The 20,683-nt window shown below is 52.5% G+C and overlaps 1 protein-coding gene, 1 long non-coding RNA gene and 1 pseudogene across 3 annotated transcripts in view; 2 read left to right on the top strand and 1 right to left on the bottom strand.

Moving 5' to 3' along the window:
• Nucleotides 1-964: 964 nt before the first annotated feature.
• On the top strand, nucleotides 965-1,288 carry LOC144249888 (prothymosin alpha pseudogene; annotated as a pseudogene).
• A 12,445-nt stretch (nucleotides 1,289-13,733) lies between these two features.
• On the bottom strand, nucleotides 13,734-17,583 carry LOC144249882 (uncharacterized). Its single transcript, XR_013342334.1, has 2 exons — nucleotides 17,513-17,583; nucleotides 13,734-14,349 (listed from the first exon to the last, which is right to left on the bottom strand). It is a non-coding gene; the product is annotated as an uncharacterized LOC144249882 (long non-coding RNA).
• Nucleotides 17,584-17,779: 196 nt separating this feature from the next.
• St3gal5 (ST3 beta-galactoside alpha-2,3-sialyltransferase 5) overlaps nucleotides 17,780-20,683 on the top strand; it is a 36,808-nt gene continuing 33,904 nt past the window's right edge. Inside the window, exon 1 of one of the 2 annotated variants that reach the window (XM_026409477.2) lies at nucleotides 17,780-17,889. In XM_026409477.2, the coding sequence (XP_026265262.1) occupies nucleotides 17,814-17,889 (76 nt within the window). In that variant the 5' untranslated portion in view covers nucleotides 17,780-17,813. Of the gene's footprint in view, nucleotides 17,890-18,403; nucleotides 18,727-20,683 lie in introns of those variants that run through there. The other variant, XM_026409478.2, reaches the window with a different exon arrangement.

Genomic DNA, 20,683 nt, shown 5'->3' with positions numbered 1-20,683 from the left:
GAGACTCTCCCGGCTTTCAGAGGGGAAGAGACGACTCCCTGTGTTCACAGAGTTTGGGCAGAGGGCAGGAGGGGGACAGGGGAAGAGAGCGGGAGAGGTTTTGCTTCATCCTCTTAGAGGTGACCCAAGGTGCTGGGGATGGAAGCCAAGAAAGTGGGGAGGCAGAGGCTGCAGGCAACCAGGGCCCCAGAAGAAAGAGGGACACTGCAAAGGCCACACGCATGCTGGACAGTGTAGTTGCTCTTGCGAAACCCTGTCCAACAGTGTCACCCACAGGATCTTGTGTCCTGACAAAGTGGGCTGCAGGTAGGTGGGCACCAGGGCCACCCACTGGCTACAACGTGTGGCCTCTTACACATGGTGTGCTCCAGGCCCTGGTACCACCCAGATGCCTGGGCCGTTGGGATTCCAGTCACGTGGCTCCATCTAGTTTCAAAATGCCAGTGAGGCTCAGATCACACACCTGCACTCCTGTCCCCATAGTTCCAGGGGAGCATCTCAGCCCCCAGGGGTGGGGTTCTTCCCAGTCAGGAGGGCGGTCCCGTCTGTACCTGTGAGAGCCGGGGAGCAGTGCGGCCCTCAGCCCGGCCTCTCTGAGCTTGGCACTGCAGGCATAGGGCCTCTGGTCCTCGGCTGCTCCACCTCCAGCGCAGCCTTCCTCCTCACCTCCGCAACACAGCCAGGCAGCCACTCAGAGTGACAGCCACCAGAGGTGACATCGACACCAGCCACCTGAGTGAGGCGACTCCCAGAATAGGGCATGGTGCCCAACAAGACTACCCCACGACGGGCTCCTCTGAAAAGCCATCTTTGCATTGTTCCTGGGTCCAGCTCCCCACTCGCCGCAACCACCTCCGCCTCGCACCTCCTCCTCCGCTGCAGACTCCGGCAGCTTTATCGCCAGAGTCCCTGAACTCTAGTTTCCTTTTTAACCCATTGCATCGGATCGCCGGCGTGCCCCACCATGTCAGATGCTGCCGTGGACACTAGCTCTGAAATCACCACCAAGGACTTAAAGGAGAAGAAGGAAGTTGTGGAGGAGGCAGAGAATGGAAGAGACGCCCCTGCTAATGGGAATGCTAATGAGGAAAATGGGGAGCAGGAGGCTGACAATGAGGTAGATGAAGAAGAGGAAGAGGGTGGTGAGGAAGAGGAGGAGGAGGAAGGTGATGGTGAGGAAGAGGATGGAGATGAAGATGAGGAGGCTGAGGCAGCTACGGGCAAACGGGCAGCTGAAGATGACGAGGATGATGATGTTGATACCAAGAAGACCGATGAGGATGACTAGACAGGAAAAAAGGAAAAGTTAAACTAAAAATAAAAGGCCACCATGACCTATTCACCCTCCGCTTCCCATCTCAGAATCTAAACGTGGTCACCTTCGAGTAGAGAGGCCCGCCCGCCTGCCCACCACGGGCAGTGCCACCGGCAGATGACGTGCGCTCTTCACCACCCAACCAAAACCACAACGTGAATTTGCAACAGGGGAGGAAAAAAGAACCAAAACTTCCAACGCCCTGCTTTTTTTCTTAAAAGTACTTTAAAAAAGGAAAATTTGTTTGTATTTTTTATTTACATTTTATATTTTTGTACATATTGTTAGGGGTCAGCCATTTTTAATGATCTCGGATGACCAAACCAGCCTTTGGAGCGTTCTCTGTCCTACTTCTGACTTTACTTGTGGTGTGACCATGTTCATTATAATCTCAAAGGAGAAAAAACACCTTGTAAAAAAAGCAAAAACAAATGAGTGTCTGTTCACAGGGTGCAGAGGCCGTGGGAGGCCAGGGGGTGGGAGTGCTCCAGCCCCCGAGGTTAAGCCCTTTGGTTGAGAGACAAGAGCTCCGATGGCAGGTGGGAGCGAGGGACAGCAGCCAGACTATGGGGCCAGAGGCCATCGTCCTAGGAGGAGGCACAGGCAAGTCTACTGCCACTCTCAGCAGGCCCTCATTGAGGGCCAGGAAAGAGTCCTCTTCCCTCCCCACCCCGGGGGCTTTCATTCCCCTTCCCTACCCCAGGCTCAGTTGTGCACAGGGAAGGAGCTACTGGAGGGTTCTGGCCAGGGGCTTGTCCTTGGACACTCCTCCACTCAGCCTTTAGCAGGAGGACTTCCCTGGCACAGTGCCAAGGCCCTTCCCCTTAGGACAGAGATGTCAGGCCAGCAAAGTGTCCAGTGCAGGAATCAGCCACCTGCCTATGACACACTTTGGGTCTGCAAACTTGGGGTCTATTGCCTAACTCTGAATAAAGGCCTTGGTTTCTAGTGCAGATAGCCGTCCAGAAAATGGAGCAAGAAGCCCGTTACTGGCCATGCACACCTTGTTCATGCACAGGACCCAAAGGAAGGCAGGGATTCCAGGACAAGGACTAATACTATGGACGGCACTTTAGAGTAACCTGAGGACCTTGGCACTCATCTCCATCCCTGCATTAAGGCCAAAAGCCCAGTAGAAGCACCTTGTCCCTCTGTCAGCTGAGGGTCGAGGTCAGGGGCTTGCAGAAGAACAGGCAGACGGCTTGGACCTGAACCCAGGGCCCCTGACCTCTAGACTGGCACCCCTCCCAAGGTGAACGTGGGGCCGCTGCTGAGAGGTTTGGGGTGCAGAGAGTGCCCAGAGGGCCTGAAGGACAGGATCAGGGAGCTCCTGGGTCCCTCGCCACCTGCTGGCTGGACACAATCTCCCTGCATCTCCCCATAGCCACAGCTCCTCCCTCAGCACTGGGTGAGATGTGAAGTGGAGCAGTGGGCAGTAGCCCCACCCGGGCCCCTCAGCCACCCCTCCCTCATTCTCTCCCCTGTCCTGGGATGCCAGCTGGGCCGCTGTCAGGACTGAGTCTCTGTGTCAGAGGCAGGTCACTCTGGAGCGGCCCCTCCTGCGGCATCCTCACTCAGAGCCGAGGTCCCTCTGAGTTGGGAGGTGGGAGCTGACCTCTTGGAGTGGCGGCCACCTGGTGCACGTGGGAGACTGCCTGTGGTACAGAGCTGGATGCTGTGCACAGATGAGGCTCCCTCCCCAGCCAGACTCTAGACAGCAGCTCACAGGAACTGGGCCTGAAAGACCAAAAATTGGCCTTAATTCTGATTCAAATACCTAGATCCCAGATGAGCTGGAATTGAGGCAAAGCCATCCTTCTTCAAGGACCCCTGGGAGATCCATGTACAGAGGAAGATGCCAGGGGAAGGGACAGTTTATAACTTGGGGGTACTTTGACCTAGAAATGGAGACCAGTATGACTCTCTTTAACTCTAGAGAAGGCCAAAGTGCTCTCTGGAGCTGGGACCCTTTGGGCACCCAAGGAGGACCCTGAGCTTTCCCACGTGCTCCTATGCTGTGCACGCCCATGTCCCCCTTTGCATGCCCTGCTGGTCACTAGCAGGTCCAAGGCTGCCCATCCAATGACTTCAGCTGCAGACCCAGGATGAGGACATGGCCACTCCTCCTCTGGCCTTGCCACAGACGGGGAAGTCCCACCCTTGCCTACCTTTGACCCATACCATGTCTCCAGCACCTACTATATTTAAAAATAAATATCATTAAGAATTAGGGCCAAATGCCCACGTGTGACCCACAAAGCGCTTTTCGTGCTCAGGAACCCACCGCATGCTGAGGGCCTCCCAGAGTGGGGCTCGGTGGAGCTGGGATGGGAAACAGAATCCACTGTGAGCAGAGCAGCGCACAGGGTGCTGGTGGAGGGCAGCAGGTGCACTTGAAGCCAGGGCTAAGTAGTCATCGGGAGGGGAGAGGATCCCTGTCACAGCTACAACCAGGGCCCAGCAGGACACCGATCAGGATAGGATGGGAATGTGAAGGAGAAGGATTGGTAAGAGGACTTGGCCGTTCTGGACCCCTGGGCGTGGTCACCAGAACTGTGAGGGACAGTGTCCACAGTGAGAAGTGCATGGAACCAGGGTGGCTGCTGCCAGCCCTGCTGTCCTGGCTGGGGTCTTGGGGAGGGAGAGTGTGCCCGCCCCTGTGGTGTTTGATACTGCACTCTTCCCAGCAGAAAGCAGGTGGCCTGAATGGGGACGTCAAGGAGGGCTTTCGGAAGGGCCTGTTTGTAGAGAGTGGCCTGAGGGAGCCTACAGGGACAGGAAACACAGGAGTCTGCAGCAACAGCCACCGCAGAGCCACCAGCACTCCTGGACTTGAACTCAAGCCGGGAGAGGATGAGGCACCACCGAGGGACCCGGAGGCTGGTGGCCACAGCAACAGACCCCGTGGGTCTCCTCCAGGGCCTCTCGCTGCATGTCCAAATACCAGAGGGCGGGTGTGCAGGCAAAGGAGCCTGCGGACACCCCCTCTTTCATGGAGCTCTGCCAGGCACAGGGTGACCCAGCTGCCATGTGATCAGCATCAGGGTGTTCTTACTTCTAAAGCCAGTTCTACCTGGTGGACCAGATGACTGATGTTGGCCTCTAGCTTTAGAAGTGCCAGTAAAACAGGTCAGGGGGCCTGCTTCCGGCCCATGGTTGGTGTCTCGTTACTGTTTACTTTCATGCCTGGCACTGGATGCCTGCTACTCTGGTCAAGAGATGCCTCAGTCACCCCAGCCAGGCAGGGTCTTGACCACAGGGCCTCCAGCTTCCCGGGTGGGACCATGAGAGCTTCCTGGAGTTTACACCACGGCCTGCCTGGACACTTCAGCAAGCTAGTGCCTGCAGAGGACATCTGGGGCAGACCTTTCCAGCTGAACTTCTCTCCACCCGCCAGGGTTCCCACATGGTCCCCCTTAGCCCTGCAGAAGTCATGGGCCCTTAGGGAAGTTCTGTTGCACCCACACAGTGTTCATTTTCCTTAAAGTTGAATTTAAAAATTTTTTTTGTGTTGAAACATTTAGAAACTGGGCAAATTCACCCCCAGATTCCAACTCCTGGGTTTGCTTGGGAGCTCTGACGACCTGGAAGCCCAGGGTGCTGAGAGGCCGCGACAGCACCGGCAGAGGTGGAGCACAGGCAGCCCCTTCCCTGGGGCTGCAGCTGCCCAGCTCCTGCTTCCTACCCACTTGTGCCCCTCTCTGTGCCCTTGGTCTTAAAGATGACTCCTTTATTGTACAAGCTGAGCCGACAGCCATTTCCTCCCCGGATGCTGCAGACACTATCTCCCCTCTCCCAGGAGCCCTTGGGTGGCTGCTGCTTCTCTGCTTGTCCCCTTCCTCCGGCTGCCTTGAAGGTCTTTTCTTTTTTTAATATTTTTCAGATGTTAATGGACCTTCATCTTACTTATTTATTTTTATGAGGATGGAACCCAGGGCCTCACATGTGCTAGGCAGGCGCTCACCACTGAGCCCCACCCCAGCCTCTGTTGTGAGATTCGTCTTCTCACTTCCTGCTTGTGAACTGCTGTCTGCCCTCATCTAAAGACTGTGTCTTTCATTAGTTCTGGAAAAGTCTTCGGTCATGGCTTCCTCAGTTCTTGCCTCTATATCATTTGCTCTTTTTTTTGTTTTTTCTTACTAAAAGTCTGGTCAGGCATGTGCAAGCTTTTTCCTTACTCATTCTGACCCACCTCCCAGCTGCTGAGCCACACACCCGGCCTGCTACTCCCCACCAAGAAGCCATGGCGGAGCCAGAGCTGTAGAGAGCAGCCGGGGCAGGCTGGGGCATGAGTGAGGAAAGGACAAGGCTGCAGGGAACCAGCCAAGCAGGCGCAGGCCTGGGCTCAGGGAGCCAGGCCAAGGCAACCCAGGGTAGCCAACCTGGTGCACCGCATGGCCCAGCCCAGGCCCAGGGTTAGCCCTGACCCTCCCGTCATCTGCAGTCCACCAACCTCAACCTCCTGCATCCTGATGAGCGTTGAGAGGTGGGGCAGGCCTGAAAGTTCAGGCTTAAGAACTAACCAAGTGCTGAGCCCTGCTGTAAACCCCAGGCTAGCGCACTCAGCCCGCAGCCCTTAGGACCCTCTTGCCCTAGGAGAGCTGTCTCTCTTCTTCCCATGTGACTAGATTCTACTGTTTTACTCACCCTTCCTACTCTATAAATTTGATTCTTCGAATTTGTGAGACTGGAACCCAGAAAGAAGTTGCCAGTGAGTTGCTGAGGTCTGTTGTGACACAGAGGGGGCACAGCCCACCCTCAGGGGCTACAGCATGTTACCTTGTGGTTGGGAGGAGAGTTGGCCTTTGCCGGCTACAGCCTTAGAGCTGGGGCAGGCAGGCATCCCCTGCCTTGGTTAGCTGCTAATGCGGCCTAGCAAGTCCAGACACAGGCTTTCCTGACTGCAGAGGCCTGCAGCTTACGCAGAACCCACCTGCCAGTAGGAGGGGAGAAGCTCTGGTTTCAATCCTATCTTCGGTATCTATTTGTCTCATTTCTATTCTCTGCAGTACTAGTCTCAGTATACTGAGTATACTTTTGACATCTGTCTTTCTAGAATCACCATGAACAGCCTCACTTTTTCACTCTCCTTACTCCATTCTCTGAGCCTTTATTCTATTATTTCTGCTGGCTCTCCTGTATAGGGGCTTCCTCTTATGAATACTGTGAAGTTTTAAGTTGCAAACTCAGATTCCTTGGAACCTGGGATGGACTATCCTAGGCTTAGGTCCAGAGAGCATGCTCCTGGAGGTGATTTGCTCTTTGCAGGTGCCCAGGGGAACTACCAGCCTGGGACTACTTTAAAGTAATGTTCAGCTTGAAAGGTTTTGTGAATTTCAGCGCCAAGCCTGCAGGAGAGTGGCCTTGGGTTAGGGGAAATGTACAGGGGAAACTTTTGGTTTGGTTTTGGTTCCACTTTGAGCTCACAGGGGGCATCTCCACGCAAGCTGCCATCTATGGTGCACTTCCCCTGTTTCCTTGAGGATCAAGGTCCCACTGCCACCTCTGGAGTTCCTGCCCTTTGGGGCTGGGTGGGTACTGAGATCTCCAGTCCCCCCAGCACTGGCTGCCAGGCTGTCTCTCCTGCCTCAGATAGCTTCTTCCCACCCTCCAGCTCAGCCCTACTATGTAACATGGACCTTTTAACAATTTCCCCAGCATCTTAGAGATTTTGACTCAGCAGATTTTTCCAGAATCTAGTCCACCATGTTGCCGCCAGCGCGGCGCTCACATTCCTATCTTCATTCCCAACAATCTCTCAGAGTTCTTTGCTCATTCTGTTTCCTCTTCCTCCTTTGCATGTCCGTGTCTTCTGCATTTGCTGAATTCTACTGTAGTAGGCAGGGTTCCAAGATGGCTCTCACATTCCTGGCCCCCGGTGCGCACACACTTTCTCCCGCTCTTTCAAGTGCTAACCTAGATATTGCTATGAAGGAAGTCTGCAGATGTAATTAAGATCCTAAATCAGCCGACTGTAGAGGAAAAGCTTATCTGCCTGGTCTCAGCTAATCATGTGAGGATGTTGAGCCGAGTCTTGTCTAACAGGTGGTGAACGGAAAGCCATAAACCATGCTGCCTGGTAAAAAAGCAAACATCCAACACCTCGAACTTCCTTTGGGGCCACACGACAAGGAAATATGTATGGACAGCTCCCAGGAGCCAAGGGCCCCCTGCCAACAGCTAGCAAGGAAATGAGGGAAGAAATCTGAGGAAATTAACTCTTCCCAAGACCAGTGAGCTTGAATGAAGACCGCAGGGCCCAGATGAGAACCCCATCCCAGGCCACCATCTTGGTTTCAGTCCCTCCAGACCCTACAGAGTTCAGTTGCACCCACAGATCTGGTCTGTGAGATAGCGCTTTTACGTTGTTTTAGTTTAAATTCGTGGTAATTTGTGACACAACAGTAGAAAGTGAATACAACCCCCAATTAAACTCCCTTGGAATCACCCTCAGGAGCCTCCTGGAGCCCTGGGCAGGTGCCTGTGCCCCGCCCTGCTGCCCCGCCCTGCTGCCTATCTTGGTCAACAGTCCTTCCCTCTGTCTGGCTGAGTTCCTGGGCTGGCTAGTCTGTTTTAAAGTGTCTTCTCTTCAGTGAGGCCATTTGGACCTGTCAGTAGATGGGCTCTGGGGTCCCGACTTTGTGACCTCTTAGCCGTGTGACCTTGGGCAAGTTATTCCACCCTCTAAGCATCTGAGTCTCAACTTCCTTACTGTAAGATGCAGGGATAAGAGGACTGTGCCTCAAAGGGGTGCAGAGAAGACAAAATGAAATGACTTAAGGGAGCTAAAGGGCTGGGATAACAGGCACAGAGCAAACCTTCCTGCAATGCACACCCGGGTGAGGGAATGATCCTCCACCACCCTCAAGGCCTGCCGGAATCCGGGGACAGTGTCTGTGCTTGCAGAAGGATCACATTCCTGCATCCCTGCTCAACCCCAACCTGTGCTCAACTCCAACCTCCCACTGCCAGGAGTCTGCCCTGCTCTGTCTGCTCCCCTCCTGCTCCAGGTGGCTGCTCACTGGAAACATTCCCAGAAAAGCCTCAAGGGGCCACTTCCTCTGTTCCCCAGGAAGCAGACAGTCTGCTGTGTCTGCAGCTGGGCTCCGGTCCCTGGGGGCCTGAGCAAGGGTCAGCAGCTCAGGAGGAGCCAGATGGCACAAGGGGTGCAGTGCCACCACAAAAGACATCAAAGCACCTCAGCAGGCCCCCGGAGGCCTGCAGGGGCCAGGCGCCCCCCCCCCATGCAGCCCCTCTGACTGCCTTGGCACCCTGCCCCCTGACTCCCTCTTCCTGGTGCCTCCAGCACCACCCCTCCTGCTCTGAAGGCCCCAGGCCCTGAGGGAGGCTCAGCTTCTCCAGGCCTGGGTGTAGGCAGGGAGCTTTTGGTAGGTAAAGAGAATAAGGCCATCTGGACACCTGGGGGCATCACTACTTTGTACCAAGAATTCCCTCATTTTATTTATTGTTAAAAACAACATTGTAACAACATTGAAGAAGCTTTTTTGAAAAGGGGGGATGAACACCCCATTCACAGTTTCCCCACCCCAACACCCCACGGTGGGTGTCATTTCTCCAAGTTCCCTTCCAATTGGGGGCTGCAAAATAGAAGGTGGCACACCATCTGTGCCCTCCCCTTTATTCTTTTCACTGAGTATCACATCCCAAGCCTTTGCCGTGTTGCCTGAGATCTTCATACTGCCCTCTTTTTCTTTCAATTGCAAAATTCCAGCCAATTGCATTGAGACATAATTAAGAATTCCTTAACCCACGGCATCTGGCTCCTGGCTTTGATGTCCAAGGTGGGGTCTTGGCAAAGCTGTAAGTAGTTTGTTTTGGGGGCCACCTGCATCACTTTCCCATCTTTCTCCCCTGCTAGGCACCGTAGCCTGGGAGTTCTCTTGCCCTACCCTGACCCTCAGAACCTGTTCCTTGAGATTGTGCCCCCAGGAAGGTGCTGTTTAAAAAGTAACAGTAGAGGTTCTATTTGTTCCTCATGTAACAGCAATGCGTGATTCTCCAGGTAGGCACTGATGGGGGCCCAGCAAGCCTGCAGTGGGGAAAGCAGGACTCTCAGGATTGTGGTTATAGGGGGTGGGGTGGGTGGGAGTGGAGGTGGGGAGGTAGGGGTGAAGGTGGGGGTGTGGGAGTGTGGGGTGGGGAGAGGTGGGGGTGGGGGTGGAGGTGGGGGGTGGGTTAGAGGTGGGGGTGGAGGTGGAGGTGGAGGTGGAGGTGGGGGGTGCGCTGGCCACTCCCCACTGAGTCTCAACTTTCTTACTGTAAGATGTGGAGTGTACTCACAAACCCCGAGGAAAGCCACGGCACAGTGGGGGCATGCACCCTGTCCCATGAATCCCCCCAGGAAGCAGGCACGTGTGGCCCTCTGCTGTGTCCCACTGCCCCCAAGGAGCATGTGAAGAATGTCCAAACCTCTCCCTGGGTCCTCATTGCAGCAGGGCATGTGCAGCCCTGGGCTGGACAATGCTCATGTTTCCAACTTGTAAATAATGAAACACCACAAGATCAACTCTGCTCTAGTATGCCAGTCAAGCTCAGAGTGGCCGCTGGGTCCCTCTCCTCTCAGACTATGCCTCCCCCCCCAGATCTGTGCTGCCATGATGACGGCTGAATGTGAATCTCAGAGATCCTGAGGTCTACCGCACTGGTCTAGGTAGAATATGGGTGAACAGGTACACAGGGCCTCACATGCACCTGAAGCTCTCTGGTTTAACTCACAGAAGAATGCATTGTCTCCTATAACTGGAATGTAGAGAGGCTGTAGGAGCTGTAGGACTGGTTTGATCTAGCAACTCAAAAATGTCTTAAAGGAAAAGGTTTCTTTCAAATCTCTCTCCTCTGCTCCCAGTTTCCTTCCTTCCTAGGGTCAGGTCCTCTTTTAGACTGTATGGTTTGGCTATAAAGTGGCCCCCAAAGTTCCTGTGTTTCTGCAGGAATATTCAGAGGTAAAATGATTAGACTGTGAGAGCTGTAACCTAATCAGTTCATCTTCATTTAAATAAGTGGATAGTAACTCTAGGTAGGACAGGCGTGGCTGGAGGAGCAGGTCTCTGGGGGTGTGCCCTGGAAGGGTGTATCTTCCCGGCGGCCCCTTCCCTGCCCCAGTCCTCTCTGCTTCCTGGTCCCACCATGAGCTGAGTAGCTTTCCTCCATGGGGCCCTTCACCATGATGTGCTGCCTCACCTTGGACCCAGAGCAAGAGTCAACTGTCTGTGGACTGAGACCTCTTACACTGTGAGCCCCAAATAAATTTTCCTCCTCTAAGTTATTCTTTGCAGGTATTTTGTTCACAGTGATGCAAAAGCTAACTAAAGCAGAAATTGGTCCCAGGAGTGGGGTCATTGCTGTGATTAACCTGACCATGTGGTCCAGGAACTTTTGGAACTGGTTTGTGGGAAGAATTCTGAAAAGATTAGAGACACAGAGTGGGAAAAGCTTTAGAATATTGTAAGCAGAGTATAATAGATGATTCTGGTGGGAACTCGAGAACCAGGATACTCATAGGAATGTGGACTGTGCTTATGAGGTTTCAGAGGGAAATGGTTGCTACCAGGAATTGGACTCATGTTATATTCTGGTAAAGAACTTGGTTATATTTCACACATGTTCTGAGACTGTGGGACTGAATTTAAAGGTAGTGGGCTAATAAATCTGGTGGGGGATATTTCAGAGCGGCACAGCCTTTGGTCAGTGGTATGGATATTGCTGGCAGCTTTTAGTAAGGTTTACAGTGACAATTAGGAGCAAAAAACAGATCTAAAGGATTTTTAAAAACTTGCAGTTTGGCCAGAACAGTGCATGAAAAGCTGGGGCCAATGAAAGTGTGCTTTTTGAAGAGACTACAGACCCTAAAGAGATGCTAAGTAGTTTGCACAGAGAAAACAGGAAATATGGTTTGAGAGCATCCCAGGAATTTACAAGATCACACTCACTGAAGGCTCAAGGGTGTAGAGGGAAAAATTCCTTTGAGAAGAGATCAATCACGGAAGACCCTGCTTGCCTAGGGAGGCCTAGGAGTTGTTTTACTCATCATGCTGAGTTGCACAGGTATGCAGAGACCACTGCAGCCAGGGTTCCAGGGCGTCCAGGTATTGCACAGGCTGGTAGCAGACCTTGGACTCCTCCACATAGTGCTGGTTCAGCTGCCCCTAGAGGGTGACATGTGAAGCTGTGAAGGTGAGATGCCAGTAACGTGGGCGTCTGCTGAGAAAAGCTCCTGGCTGCAGAGAGGGCCAGGCTGACAGAGAGCCCACATGCACTGCAATGAGCAAGGCCAGTAGTGTGGGCTGCTTAAACCCTATGGAGAGCACATCACATGGCCATGTGTTCTAGGTGCTGTATAAGGAGCTACAGACAGAGTTCTGTAGTGGGTAGTTCTCAGTGTGTTTCAGGCTAGCTTTGGTCCCATTCTTTCTTCCTGTGCCCTTATACCTCCCTTTTGGATAGCAATGTTCACTCTGTGTCACTGTATATTGGATATATGGAACCTGTTTTCTACAGGTGCTCACAGTTCACTTTGACTCTCAGTGGAGACTGGACTTGAACTGGATCTGTGAGCAATGCTGCAACTGTTAAAACTATGGGGCCCTTGGAGATGAACTAATGCATTTTGCATTGTGAAATGGACGTGAGCTTTTGGGGGCCAGGGATAGGATGCTGTGGTTTGCATATGAGATGTCCCCTAAAGTTTCTATTAATGCAGGAATATTCAGAGCTGAAGTGATTGGACTATGAGAGCTGTAATCTAATTAGTCCATCCTAGTTTGAATGAATCACCTGGTAGCATAGGCAGGTGTGGTGTCGCTGGAGGTGGGTCTCTGGGGGCATGTCCAGGAAGCGTGCATCTTCCTTGTCTCTCCGCTTCCTAGCTGGAACAATTAGAGCTGCTCTCCTGCACTGTGCCCATGCGCCATGACATGCTGCTTCACCAGAGGCCCACAGCAATGGACTGAGACCTCTGAAACCTGAGCCTCCAATAAACCTTCCCTCTTCTAAGTTGTTTGTATTGGGTATTTTGGTCACAGTGACAAAACACAGTTCCTGTGGCTACCTTATCAGCAGCTCCAGAGCCCACTTACTGCCTGATTCCTCTCTAGCAGGAAGTGGAAGCATCTCTCATCCTCCAGCAAATCAGACCTGAGATTTCCTTTGATTGGGTTAGTCTGGCTCCTGTGGTCACAGATGGCACTCTCTCGGTCACTTGGACAGTGAGTTTCAAACTGGCCTCAGGACCCCTATGTACTTGTAGAGATTACTGAAGATCTCAAAAAATCTTTTTTTTTTTTTTTGGAGGGGGTGGGGAGTACAGTACCGGAGATTGAACTTGGGGCACTCAGCCACTGAGCCACATCCCCAGCCCTATTTTGTATTTTACTTAGAGACAGAAACTGAATTGCTTAATGCCTCGCTTTTACCGAAGCTGGCTTTGGATTAAAAAAAATATTTTGAATGTAGTATTTTATCTCTTGAAATTTGTCAGATTAGAAATTAAACCTGATATATTTTTACAGTATTTATTAACTCACTAAAAATAATAAACCTAGGGTTTGGGGGCATAGCTCAGCAGTAAAGCACTTGCCTAGCATGTGTGGGGCCCAGGGGTCCTTTCCCAGCAGCACTGAATAACTAGATAAACCCATCACATGTTAACACAATAAATTGATTTTCAAAGCTATGTTTTCCAAAACAAAACTATCAATGAGAAGAATGGATTTTGTGTCCTTTTTGGGCACATTTGCAAATCTCTTTTAAGTCTTGCTTAATATAATACAGCTGGCTTTTCATATCTGCTTCTGCCTTTAATCTGTTGCAAATTGTTTCCGAAGAAATACATGAAGAAAACCCGACCTTACATGAATATGTAACTGGAAAGGACAAGGATATTTCAATACTCTTTTTTTTTTTAAGTTGACCTTTATTTATTTATTTATATGCAGTCCTGAGAATCAAACCCAGTGCCTCACACATGCCAGGGAAGTGTGCTACCGCTGAGTCACAATTCCAGCCCTCAATACTCTCTTAAGCTAACTGTGGATATTTTTGATACAACACATCTACAAAAACTACACATCTCTGACGGAGGATTGCAAGAGGTACCTTCTGAACGATTTGATTCACTGTGGGAACCTGAAATTTATTATGAACTATGTTATAAATGTGGCCCACACCTGTGATCTCAGCGGCTCAGGAGGCTGAGGCAGGAGGATCACAAGTTCAAATCCAGCCTCAGCAATGGCGAGGCATTAAGCAACTCAGTGAGACTCTGTCTCTAAATAAAATACAAAATAGGGCTGGGGATGTGGCTTAGTGGTCAAGTGCCCCTGAGTTCCATTCCTGTACCAAAACAAAACAAAACAAAACAACCCCCCCCAACTAAAACAAACAAACAAAAAAAGCAAAACACTGTCTGCCTTGTATTTTAAATGGACCTTTTCCCACATATGATTTTGTAACGTTGTACATGAGCCATCTGAAAGTAATAGTTCGCTGAGCAAACGTAGGTCCTCCAAACGTTGACCTGTTGTAGATCATCCAAAATCACATTTCCCTAACATCACCATTGATCTCAACAGAAAAGTCCCTAAATGCTGGGAATGTGTCAACTCATGATGATACAAGTTTTCCAAAATTCTAAGCTTCTTTCAAAGTCTGAATATTTTCATCATTGGCAACAGTTGACTGGCTTCCTGAGGACCACAGGTGCATTTAGTTGATTCTCAAGAAAATAGCTTCCAAATTCTTAAGTCAGAATAACCACAGCTTGGGAGGTTTTCTCAAGTAAAAGTTGTGTTCCATGTAGAAAAGTGACTATGCTGCTTGCCACACAGACGTGGGCAGCACCCGTGCTCCCCTCCGACCACTCCGCACCTCAACTCGACAGCGTGTCGTGTGGATGTTCCCTTTTGTCACCGAAAGTGTTAAGAAGATGGGAGCTCAGTGGTAGGAGCTGTGATGATCTTGGGCCTTGCTTTGCCTGGTGGAGGCTCCAGTGGCCTCTCTCACCTTTGTTGCTGCATCTTTATGAAAAAAGTAAGAAACAGATTAGTGTGAGACAGCTTAGGCTTCAAGGCCTCAGGACCCCCAGGGGCCCTCAATTGGGACTGTGAACCCAGTGGCTCATACCCATCAAACTCACTCAGCACTCAGAGGGCACACTTACCTACGTGGGCCTGGGCCCCTGGGATGCCTGCTATCAGACTGACCCAAGTAATAGGCCAAGGAAATAAAAATTTAGGAAACCATACTTGCCATCCCAGATTTCTCCCTCTTGCTAGTCAGAATCTAGAAGCTTCTCTGAGTTCAGACACTGACCTGGAGAGACACCAGCTAGGCTCTGAGACCTGGCAGCTGACCCCATTTGGGGATCTTTGGGGAAGGGCTCATTTGGCAGTTGGAGTGAGTCAATTCCTCACTCCTTGCCAAATGTGAGTGGGTGAATGAGGTAGTGGGTGCTCACGAGAGGTCCTGGGGGCTGAAACAGGAGGCAGTCAGATTCCTTTCCTTCCTCACCCTCCTTATACCCGTCCTTCCAAGCCAGGGTGCAGCAGGTACCCACGGCAGCCAGGACCTGGGAGATGGGGGACCTGGGAGGGAAGCAGAAAGACAGCTTGCCGGGGGCCAGCCCCGGCGGGGTCCAGGGAGTCCCGAAGGAGGAGTGGCGTCGGCGAAATGATGAGACAGGAGTCGTTCCCTTTGAGCAATCTTCAGAGAGAGAGCTAAAGCTGCTTTCTCTGGGTCCCCTTTTTATTACAATTTTTCTCATCATTATAGATTCACAATACGTCATTGATTATATAACTTAAAACTTTGCCAAGACATGACATTTCCTTAACCATGATTGAGAGCACACCGATCTACATTCTTCCAGGATATGACCCCCAGCCATACAATCATCAAAGTACAGAATCATCAATAAAACATGTCACCAATTTACATCCTTCAGATTTTCCCAAGATTTACTATTTTTCCCAAGATATGTTATTTCCTTATTAACTAATGTCAAACTACGTATCCAGACTCTAAGTTTCTTAATTAATCATTAACCTAAAGTACACCTGCACTTTATTTTTAATCTAAAATTCCCATCTAAAAAAGTCCCTTTAAATCTTATATTTAAAATGTCCTAAAGTTTATGAATCATTCTTAAAGCATATCAGAAACCTATATAACTAAAGACTTAATAATTTCTAAACTTAGGAATCTAAATAAAATAATATTTTTAACATTATTCTAAAACTGTGTCTTATAAAACTATTTTAATTAATTCCTAAATTTATTCTCATAAAACTGGTTGAGCTGCTTTCTCAGAGAGTTTCTTTTGTTTCTCAGTCAAGGTACACTAGTTCTCAAAGAATTTGTTTCTCAGTCAAGGTACACTAGTTCTCAAAGAGTTTGTTTCTCAGTCAAGGTGCACTAGTTCTCATAGAGTTTGTTTTTCAGAGAATGATTGTTGTCTGTTATTAGGTTTGTCCACAATGTACTAAGATAGAAGAATAGCCTTTTATTTTGTCCTTGATATGCTGAGGGGTGGGTAGCAGAACAGCTTCCAAGGCATGAACTACCTGTTCTGTTCTAGCCATCTGCAATTTAATTTATTTGGCATTTAACATACTCATGCCTCCTGTGAGAAACATAAGCATGAAAATGCAAAGTCCCAATTACATAAAAAAAGGATCTCATGGTTTCGGTTACCCACCAACCAGCGTGGCTTTGCCAGCATTCATCCTCACTGTGACCCTGTCAAGACAGTGGGAGAGCGGCTTTGCCAACACTTTTTCTCACTGTGACCCTGTCAAGACAGTGAGTGGGGGATCGCCTTCACCAACAGCTGACCAAGCAGGCAGGCCTCAGCTGTCCTCCAACAGGGACAGGGTGAGGTGCTCGCATTCTCCTCGAAGCCGCCACTGCCCAAGGCAGCTGCTCTGTCTGGCTAGCTGGGGCCAACCTGAGGCCATTAGCTGCCAGTGACAGCTCTTCCTCCATTTTTGTTCTAAATGTTCCCATGTCCTCACCTTAGGATAATCCAGAAATATTTTTACAGCACGCCCCCTTGGGAGGCAGGAAGCAGAGTCCTCCCCACTTCCTTCAGTGTCTGCTCTTGACCTTGGTCACCCAGATAGCAAATGTCCCAGCAACCCTGCCCCACCAGAGGAAGAACAGATAGCTTCAAACCAACTGCTCCTTACAGGCTGCCCAAGGTTCTGGGCTCATGCAAATACATGTGGATAAGGGCTACGATCTTCCTTTTCATCCGAGAGGGGTGTCATAGGCACGTAATGAAGCAAAGGCCAAATACATGAAGAATACATAAACTCGTCCTCTATGCCGGCTAGCGATTCTGCAGAAACCTCTTCTCTCCTTAGTGTGGTTTAACAGCAGAACCAGGAGCGGGGACCGGGAGGGACTAAGGGCCATCGCAGACTAACCCTCCCAGCCGACAGGAACCCCAGCCACACCCACACGGGGGAGGGGTTTTATTTCATACATGTTTTATTTCATGTATGTGGCCTTTGCTTCCTAGCACTGATGCTGGGGGAGCAAAATGCACACACTGATGCGTTAAAGAAGTACAAGTCAGAACTCTAAACTTTTATTAATTCCAGTTGAAGGGAGATCAGTCACATAGAGGAAGGGAAGGGGGTTGGAGGGGAGGGAAAGGGGGAAATACTGGGAATGACACTGGCCAAATTATATTGTTACTTTGTGTGCACGGACGAATATGTAACAAGAAATCCCACCATTATGTTCAACTGTAAAGGCCACCAAAAAACAAAACAAAACAAAAAAAAACTTTTTTAGTTTCTGAATTTTGGGGCTAATATTTGTGCTTTAAAAAACGGTATGATCTTTCTTCTCCAGAATCAAACACAGGTGAGGAGGTCTCTGGAGTTGTGGAAATGAGCGCTACCGAAGCCCAGGTCCCGACGCGGCAATGACTTAAGGTCACCACATTCCCCGGGCCTCAGCGAGTCGGCTGGCGGTAATCAGCGCGCTCTCTCCAGCACGTGGACCAGCACAAGGCGGCCGTGCAGCCCCACGGACACCTACCCCATCCCAGGAAGCCGGGGAGGGCTGCGGAGCGGCGCCGGCGGGCACGGCATGTGACTGCGTGAAGCCCCTGGTCCAGCGGCCCAGCAACCACCCACCTAGGAGTCGCACGAGCCCCTGTCATCCAAGCACCTTTTGTTCCTGTCTGCGCTCCACCACGTCACCGCGTGGAGCCCGGGGAGCTGCGGGACGCGGGACACCAGGCCGGTCGCGCGCGCCCCCCGCCGTCCCAGCGGGCGCCCGTCCCCGAACGGGTGGGGGCCCCCGGGGCGGGGCCTCGGACTCCCGCGCCCCGATTGGCCGCCGAGGCCCCGTGACACCGCCCCGCCCCTCGCGTCCACGGGCCGCGGGCGGGCGTGAATGGGCGCGCGGCGCCGGGGCGGGCGGGGGCGCGGGGCCGGGGCTGGCGGCCGGCCGGCGCCCGCTCCTTAGGATGCGCGCAAGGCGGCCGGAGGCGGAGCGGCGTCCCCTGCAGCCGCGGGCCCCGGCGGCGGCACCTGCTGGCCAAGGTACTTGCCCCGCGCTCCCGGCACAGCGGGCCGGGCCGGGCCGGGCCGGGTCGGTGGGGGGCGGCCTTCTGCCTCGCGCGGCTGGCCGACGGCTCCTCCCAGCCCGCGGGCGGCGTCGGCTCCGCGCCGCGGACTAGCCTGGCGGGGGCCGCGGGCTAGCCTGGCGGGGGCCGCGGGCGGGGGTCGTGGCCCGGGCGGCGTAGACCCGGCCGCCGCTCAGGTGTGGATGCGGCGGAGGCAGAGGCCGGCGGCAGGTCCGGTCCAGCCGCGGTGGCCTTTCGCCGCCGCTCTCCGCAGCGGCTCTGGATAATTCATTGCTGGAAGCTTCCGAGCTGGCGGAGCCGAGTTAACTCGCTCCCCAGAGGGTGCGGGGCCCTCTGCGGGGCCACCGCAGCCCCGAAGCCGCCTGCTGCCTGGTCCGGTAGGCGCGACGCGTGGGTCCACGGTGCGGGTCCGCTGCTGGCCCTCCCCGCCCCCTCTGCGGACAGCCCTGTGGAGGAGGCACGATTTGGCGACCTTTTGGGTTCTGGGAGCCCTGAGCTGTGGCTTGACACGGGCATGCCTTCGTTGTGCGCCTTCTGCAAGGATTTCGGGAGTGTCTCCCGGATCTCAGCGATGGACAGGAGGGTTCCTGCCCCTACCCACGCTGCTGGTGACCTTGGCGCCTCCCTCCTCCCCGGTGCGGCTGGGGTTCCTGTCAGCTGGGAGGCTTAGTCTGCGGTGGCCGATATCCCTCCCAGGCCCGGCTCCTGGTTCTGCTGTTAAACCACACTAAGGAATGAAGAGGTCTCTGCAGACTAGAGGATGAGTGTGTTTGTATTCTTCTGTTTACTTCATGTATGTGGCCTTTGCTTCATTATGTGTCTTTCATTTAAAAGGGAAAACGGTTTTGTGTGCTGCATGTAGCACCCATGGGTTGCCTGCCCCTGGTGGCAAGGGCTGGGCTGGGCTGGGGTCACAAAGAGAAAGGAGACTCATTTCCTGTCCCCTGGTGTTTAGCAGAGCCCTCCCCTTGGCTTAGGACCCTTAAGCCTCTTGAGCGGAAGAAAACCATTCTGAAACTGGGAAGAGGGATCCTTTTCTCCTGAGTAAAGGGCATGAGCTCCCACACAGGAAAGGTAGGGTTTCCCAGGGTAACTGAAGGCCCAGGCTCAGAGGGGCTCCAACAATCCAAGTAGCCACAAGGAATCACCTGACTTCCAGCCTTTGTTTGGATAGGAGAGATGGCAGTGAACCCGAGGCTTAGTGCTCAGAATGTCCTGTCTTTTCACACATGTGTCCAGCATGTGGGTGCTGCTGTTTGTGTAGGATGAGATGACCCTTGCAGCCGTGGTGATGTGTGGCATTCTTTCTCTGGGCAACAAAAGGAATGGGTTTGTTGAGAAGGCACAAGGGTTCTGTGGAACAGAGGGGACTGGCCTGACTCAACTCTGAAAGCTCACATTTGTGGAAGATTCTTACAATTTGGGCACACATTGCAGATGGTCCATGTAATCAAAGTAGATGGTGTGGTAAACATTAAGGGTGCATTCAAGGCAGACTGAGGACAAACCTGTTCTTCCGTTAGCCCCCCCCCCCACTCTTCTGGCTTCCCACATGGGCTCTTCCTAGTGGGGAGGGAGGCTGGCAGTGAGTAGCAGATAGAAGAGGATCTTCCCCTTCAGGCTAGCTGCCTGTGGAGACGGGAGGGTTGAGATCACCCAGAGGGCAGGCTCTGTGTCTATAGTCTAGCTAGGACGCTTTGGCAGGAATAAAACAACTGGGAATTGGCACGTGTTAATAATAATGCAAACACTCTAAGAGCTGAGGAAGGGGAGGCCGGGTCTGGATCAGCATGAGTGGCATAAGGTAGCCCAGGCATCCCCGGGAAGAGTGGTGAATCTCAGGCCTGGGTGGAAGGAAGCCATAAATACAGATGGTGGCACAGGCCCTCCCAGGAGAGAGACCACGCTGAAGCACACGTGTGGGGGGGGGAGAGGATGAACAAGGGGCAAGAAGACACTGCACGCCTGTCCTACCCTGACTCCAGACTGGGGAACTGTTTTATGTTTTTTTAGGTATAGCATAGATACCAGAAAGATAGACATATCCTAGCGTACTGCCCCGCGGGTTTTCCATGCTGAACCCACCCATGCAGTCACATTCAGATCCAGGACCCTGGTATCTATCTCCCTGTTCTCCCTCTAGCCATTGCCCCCTGCCCTGGGTCTACCCCATCTACCTGCCTTCCCCAAGTGTCATGTGACTAGAATCCTGCAGGTCTGTGTGTGAGTACCAGCCGTCTGAGAGCCCCTCCTGGTGCCATTGTGGCTGTGGCATGTCCACACTCATTTCGATGGAGGCTGATGGTGAACACTTAGGTTCCCACACATGGTCTTGAGCTTTGGACCCTTCCAGCATCTGACTGTTGGTGCTGCAGCTGTGGCCGCTCGAGTGTCTGGCTTTGGTGATGCGCACTTCCAGTGGGTCCGTGCTGAGGAGTGGGATTACTGGGTCCTGGGCATGTATTGCTCCTTCTGGGGACTTCAGGCAAAGCTGTCACCCAGTCCTGGGGTAGCCACATTGGTAGGTGCTCACTACCAGACGGAGCAGCAGTCTCCAGGGACTGAGGCAGGATCTCCCAGCAGTCTGGTAAGGTCCGGGAGAGGCAGTCCCTCCAGCTGCAGGCTGCTCTCAGGTGGACAGCAGGCTAGCTGCACGGGGGGGGGGGGCTCTGGCCCTGATACCCCCTGGCATGAGGGAAGAATTTCTGCTGCCCTTCGCCTTACTCCTGGAAGCTCCTGCCCCTCTTGTG

This window comes from Urocitellus parryii, chromosome 12 (genome assembly GCF_045843805.1).
Source record: "Urocitellus parryii isolate mUroPar1 chromosome 12, mUroPar1.hap1, whole genome shotgun sequence".
In the NCBI taxonomy this organism is placed as follows: Eukaryota; Metazoa; Chordata; class Mammalia; order Rodentia; family Sciuridae; genus Urocitellus; species Urocitellus parryii.
This window is presented reverse-complemented; position numbering and strand designations above follow the sequence as displayed.